Here is a 6,631-nt window from a genome sequence, read left to right as displayed (position 1 = left end):
ACTTTCACTGTTCCTCAGCGGAGGAATGATCTTCACAAGCCTCCAGAACATCTCACATCTTCTGAGGAGCCTTTATTTCTTCAGCTCTCAATCACTGCATTATATGTTTGGAGCATTTCAATCTCATCTCACTGAGACAGATTACTGGAGATATAGAGCCACGACTGAGATTTAGATAATTTTATGTCAGTATCTGCTCTACTGTTATAAAGATCTCACTGATTTACATTACAAGCAGCAGAATTTCATCATAGAAATATCAGCATCTGCAGCAAATTGCTTTTTTTTTTTTTTTTAGTTTGGGTCTCGGAATTTTCCTTCATATTTTCACTGTATCAGACTATATGAGCCATAAAAGCTTGACATATCAAATATTATTTAAAACATTTTTTTTTAGACTTTTTTTAACATTTTTTAGGTTCAAAATAAACTTTTCCATTTATTTATTGATTTATTTATAAAAAATAAAAAATAAAAAAATAAAAAGATTTTTCTGACTATTATTTCAGGCTTCACAGGGAGTTTAAACCCTGCTGGAAACACATTAAAATATTCAGAAATTAAAAGTTTTAATTTGATGGTTACCTGAATCTCACAGGCTGTGACTAGGTTATGAATGTAGTAAAATGCCTCTTCGATTGTTTCTCCAACAGACACCAGACCGTGATTCCTCAAAATCAACACCTGAACACACAAACCATTATAAATGTAATAATTTAACACCATATCAGCAACAAATGCTATATTAATGCTATGCAATTTAAAGTTATCATAATAATAAGACTTCAATTAATTACATAAATACTTTCAATTGGATACTTGATAGAAAATCCACAATTTTCCAAAAATATTTTTTTAAATGTCCATTAATTAAATTTCTGAATAAAACCACTGTCTCATAAAAAGTCATTCCAATAAAATATACTTTACAGTCTTACAAAAATCATATATTCCAATTCAACCACTTGTCTATAGGTCAAAGACGAAAAAGGGTTTTCCTGATTTACAGAAGAGACCCACTAAAATGTCATTCAGTGTAACAATCCTGTCAGGAATATTTACAACAAATATCAATTTATGACATATTAAAAGACTAATTACGTTCACCCCAAATACTAATTAGTTGTAATTTTACATTTTTAAAATGTGCCACTATCCTAGGTTTTGCCCATTGGTCAGTAAGAATTTTTTACTCATTTAAAACACAATAAAATTTAATATGCTCCCTTATTCTTTTATATATTTTAATATGTACAGGTCAGAATAAGCATGTTGTTTGAATTTTTACATAAATACTGTGTTACACTGAATGACAATGTAACATTATTACAACCAAATTTTGACATTTTATCTTTTTTGAAACCTTAAAAGTAGACACTTTTAATACTTACATTTAATATGCTTTCTATGGACATAAAATCACTTTTGTAAAATTCTTTTGATGTGGTCATCTTAACGTCTTTGACCCACATACAGTCATTTCTATTTTCACAATGAAAGCAATGGTTAGACCTTTTATTTATAACTGGATTTGTTTTGGACACATTCATTTTATTCATCACTTTCTGGAATAGTATTTCAGGTAAGTGTGATTTTAACATCAGATGATGGTATTTCAGTGCATAACTTTACACAACATAAAACCGGACAAAGCTAGAAGTTCAGCAGAACGTGCTACAGCCCTGTAATCTGTGTGTATTTGTGGTACCTTGCTCTTAGGACCCAGGTTCTTCTGTATGAGGACGTTCTCCTCCTCGTCCACCAGAATACCGTGGTAATCGTGGTATGCCACCTCGCCCAGCGACAGAGCCTCGGGTGAAATGGGCAGCAGACCACACTTCATAGCAGACACCTGGAAATATTAAAACACTTAATATGTATAAATCAGACAAAATTAAAATCAAAAATCAAATGTTGCAATGAAATAAATACACTTTGCACTATTTATGTTCTCATTTTATTGTATATAATATTTCATAATTTATATTTCGAGGTGCATTTCATGTCTCATTTCATTTTAATGAACTTTAAATCAATAAAAAGAAATGCAATGAAATGAGAGCATAAATTAAGAGTGCAAAAAGCATTTATTTCATTGCAACATTTATGGTCTCATATCTCTTTTTTATTTCATTGCAACATTTCCTATATTTCATTTTTATAATTTTGTCTGCTACTGTATATTGAGGTGCATTCTGTCTCAATTCATATTAATAAGCTTTAATAAATTAATGAATAAAATGCAACGAAATAGGTGTATAAATAAACAGTGCAAAATATATTTATTGCAATGAAACAGTTATTTATGCTCTCATTTCCTTGTATTTTATTTTCACTGCAACATTTCATATATTTCATAAATTAATTTTAATATTATATTTCGATGTGCATTTGATGTCTCATTTCATTTTAATGAACTTTAATAAATTCATGAATAAATACATTTTGCACTATTTATTTATGCTCTCATTTCAGTATTTTTATTCACAAATTTATTAATTTAAGTGCACTGAACTGAAACGAGACGTAAAGTGCACCTCAAAATTAACAATGGACAAAATTAAATTATGAATAATTACATTAAATGTTGCAATCTTTATATAAAAATGGATCAAATGTGAACAAATAAGGCGAATGTCATTTTTCATCGTCACAAATATATTTTGCACTATATCTCTTTTCATTTTTTATTAATTAATTAACTTTTTGCACTATTTATTTATGCTCTCATTTCATTGTATTCATTTCATTTTCATTGTATTAACATTTCATATATTTCATAATTACATTTTGTCCACTATTATATTTTGAGGTGCATTTCGGGTCTCATTTTAATACATTTAATTTAATAAATTCAAGAATAAATACATTTTGCACTATTTATGCACTCATTTCATTGTATTTTTATTTATTTATTTAATTTATTAAACCGAAATGAGACTAAATGCACCAAAAAAGTACAAAAGTACATTATGAAATATTATATGAAGTGTTGGAATTTGCAAATAAAAATGGATAAAATGTAAACGCATAATTTTTGTTTGTTCACAAAAAAATATATTTTACACCATATCTTTTTTTTTTTGTATTGATTAAATATAATTTCATTATTATTTTCTATCAATAATTAATTATTAATAGATATATGATATGAATTGGTACCGCGGTGCCAGCGGGTGTGTGAATGTGCACTATGCACTTGACGTCGGGCCGGGCAGCGTAGATGGCGGAGTGGAGGGTGAATCCAGCCTGATTTACACCCAGATTAGTGCTGCCTCTGTCCACAATCTCCCCCTGCAGGTTAATCTTCACCTGAGGACACACACAATCCTGCTAAATACAGAAGTTACACACTACATGATAATATCTGTCAGCCTTTATCTTCTGATGTCCAGATGGCTGAGAAAAACAAAGGCAGGGTTACCAAACTGGAGGCAGTGACTTCACTGTACAGAAGCCCAAAAGGGACAATCAGAAAACGCTCCTGTTCAGAGTTCAGCCGGACCTGAGGAGACAGAGGAAGAGAGCTTGGATTGAAGTTCTCACATGTAACGTGTCCAGTGCTGTATATATTTGTGACGCACTCACCGTCAGGTGGTTGTAGATGAGCTGAGACCAGCCGAAAAGGTCGGCCAGGCGGTAAAACGCGGCGAGTTTACAGCGCAAGAGCTTCTCTCCTTTCTCATAAGCGATGGAGTCTGAACCTCTCAGATCATTCACTGGAGTCACCATCCCCAAACCTGAACACACACACACACACACACACACACACACACAAACACACAGAGAAACACACACATATACAGACACACACAAACACACACACACATATATATACACACACACACACATATATACACACACACATATATACACACACACATATATACACACACACACACACACACATATACACAAACACACACATATACACAAACACACACACACACACAAACACACATATATACACACACACACAAACACACACACACACAGAGAAACACACCCATATACAGACACACAAACACACACAAACACACACATATACACAGACACACACACATATTAGTAGCATATTAATGCTCCTGAAGTAACACACTCACTCATGTTGAGGGCTGCCATGCCTCCCTGGGGCGCGGTGGGGTACATGGTGGGGACGCTGGTGGTCATGAAGTCAGCGATCTGCTGCAGCGCCAGCAAACTGGTGGGGGTTTTCCCCTTCTTCATCTGATCCTGGATCAGAGACTCCAGCTCATCACAGAACGCCTGAAACACACAAAACACGCAATTACAACCAGAACTACATGGTTGCTAGGGTGTTGCTAAGTGGTTACCAAGTCAACAGCATAACATTCTAGATATGGCTAAACATGCTGCATGATTTCAGGATACATTTGTGTCTGTGGCAAAAACTTTGTTAAAATTTAATTACTATTGCTTTAGCATTACTAATTACTATAAATGAAGACCATTAGCTGGAAAACTCCTGTAAAAACATTAAAAATCGTTCTGATCCCAAACTTTTGACCGGTAGTGTGTGTGTGTGTGTGTGTGTGTGTGTGTGTGTGTGTGGATGGGTGGGTGGATGGATAGATTATTTTAACTATATATAAAGATAGAGAGAACATATCATACTGAATTATAAATATGAAATATGAACTATTAAAATACTTTTTTATTTATTATTTAAATTTTATCATATACATTTAAATTTAAATACAATTTTAAATAATTTTAATATAACATTTATTTAAATATATTACATTACATTACATGTATTATATTAATTATATGTATTTATTTATTTAAATATTATTTACATTTTTTCCAGCACTTCTAGTCCAATGGGAGGAGATTTAAAATGTACTTAAACTTGCACTCGAAGAGATTTGCTCAATGCTGAAAAATATTAGAGGGAACTATTTGAAGGTACTTGATTAAAGACGGTCGTTACTTCAAGCACAGAGTACATTAAAAACCCCTTAACTGTCACCGGGACGGGATACCTAAGTTTACTTCACTATAGTACAATTAAATCTTAGTATAATCATGACAAACTATATTTCATTGGAAAGGTCTAAGACTCCTAAATAGATATTTTACCATTTTATTTTGTTACAAATTATGTAGGAACAGTAATAGATTAATTTATGACAAGAGTGCACCAAGAGTCTATAATAAATCTACATCATAACAGGAGTTCTGGCCATTGTCACAAAAAGTCTTTATTTCGTTGCCTTTTTCCCTATCTCAGGTTTTAGTAATCATCATAAGTTATATATCATTTGAAAGCTTAAAATCCAAAACCATTTTGAAATCAGACATTGCGTTACCATAGAAATGGTATTTCAAAATCTTTTAGCAGTCTCCTCCCCCTTAGCGGGGGTGTCATATTACAAAATGTATTACAGTCTTTTAGAATCAAAACTTTTTATTATCTTGAGAGAGAAATTGATAGATTTGTGACAGAAATGCATCAAAAAAAATTTCAATGGAGTTTGGGTGGCACCCGGTGGCTGTTTTTGGTATAACGCCTAAACAAAATTGCATATGAACCTCAATTTTTTTTATATCGACTTCAAATTTGGAACACAACTTATGTAGACATACGGCTTTAATTTTATAGCAATTTTGTATTTTTAACAATTTTTTTTTAAATATTTATTTTATATAAAATAAAATAAAAATAGTACAATACATTTTCTTTACAGTAAATTTAAACTTCTATAACTTTTTAATACTTTCATTTTATTAAATGATTTCACTTCTGTAATAATCTGCTAATTGTCTTCTTTAAAAAGAGACCAACCTTAGGTCTGTATTCAAAAGCGTTCATGAATTATAATAATTTAAGTCTGGATAGTGCACTTTCTTGTGAATTTGGATGACAGTTAAAGGGTTAGTTCACCCAAAAATGAAAATTAGGCTGCGTGTTACTCACCCCCGAGGCATCCTAGGTGTATATGACTTTCTTCTTTCAGACAAATCCAGTTGGAGTTATATTAAAAATTGTCCTGGCTATTCCAAGCTCTATCATTGCAGTCTGCGGGTGTTGCATTGCTTCAGTCCAAAAGAAGTTAAATAAAAAGCGCCCATTCATAAGAAAAAAAGTGTCTCGCACGGCTCCGGGGGCTGAACAAAGGCCTCCTGTAGCGAATCAATGCATTTTTGTAAGAATCTTGTAAGAATTTTGTAAAGAAAGCTTTTTGTAAGAAAAATATCCATATTCAAAACGTAATAATCACTTTAATCTAGCTTGCGCTCACTGTTGTAAACAGAAGCAGCTCCGGGCGGATGACGTATGAGGTCAGCGTTGCGCATGCGCCGCTCAGAAGTAACGAACGCGGAAACGCAGCGGAGAGATCAAAACAAAACAACAGTCACTTGTAGTACAAGTACAAACAGTACAAGTACAAAACGAGGATTTGTAAAGAAGAATGTCAGAGGATTTCGTAAACAAACGTTGGTTTTCACGAGACTCACCGGCAGAGGCGGACAGTAGTGAAGTATTTTTACTTTACTCAAGCAAATGTTTTTCTTTGGAAAACTTTTACTTCACTACATTCCAAAGCACAAGATCGTACTTTTTACTTCACTACATTTCATAAAACTTATCGTTACTCCTTATAAT

The 6,631-nt window shown here is 32.6% G+C and overlaps 1 protein-coding gene across 5 annotated transcripts in view; it reads right to left on the bottom strand.

The window, feature by feature from the left end:
- LOC107736871 (alpha-adducin-like) overlaps positions 1-6,631 on the bottom strand; it is a 60,421-nt gene that overhangs the window by 40,404 nt on the left and 13,386 nt on the right. For all 5 annotated transcript variants that reach the window (XM_016548240.1, XM_016548249.1, XM_016548266.1 and 2 more), the window contains exons 3-8: positions 4,104-4,266; positions 3,589-3,740; positions 3,425-3,505; positions 3,163-3,312; positions 1,709-1,852; positions 586-684 (exon numbers count right to left, since the gene is read on the bottom strand). In XM_016548240.1, coding sequence (XP_016403726.1) covers positions 586-684; positions 1,709-1,852; positions 3,163-3,312; positions 3,425-3,505; positions 3,589-3,740; positions 4,104-4,266 — 789 coding nt within the window. The remainder of the gene's footprint in view (positions 1-585; positions 685-1,708; positions 1,853-3,162; positions 3,313-3,424; positions 3,506-3,588; positions 3,741-4,103; positions 4,267-6,631) is intronic.

This window comes from Sinocyclocheilus rhinocerous, unplaced genomic scaffold (genome assembly GCF_001515625.1).
Source record: "Sinocyclocheilus rhinocerous isolate Xijiao unplaced genomic scaffold, SAMN03320098_v1.1 scaffold2868, whole genome shotgun sequence".
In the NCBI taxonomy this organism is placed as follows: Eukaryota; Metazoa; Chordata; class Actinopteri; order Cypriniformes; family Cyprinidae; genus Sinocyclocheilus; species Sinocyclocheilus rhinocerous.
The sequence above is the reverse complement of the archived record's forward strand: the minus strand, read 5'-3'. Positions and strand labels throughout refer to the sequence as shown.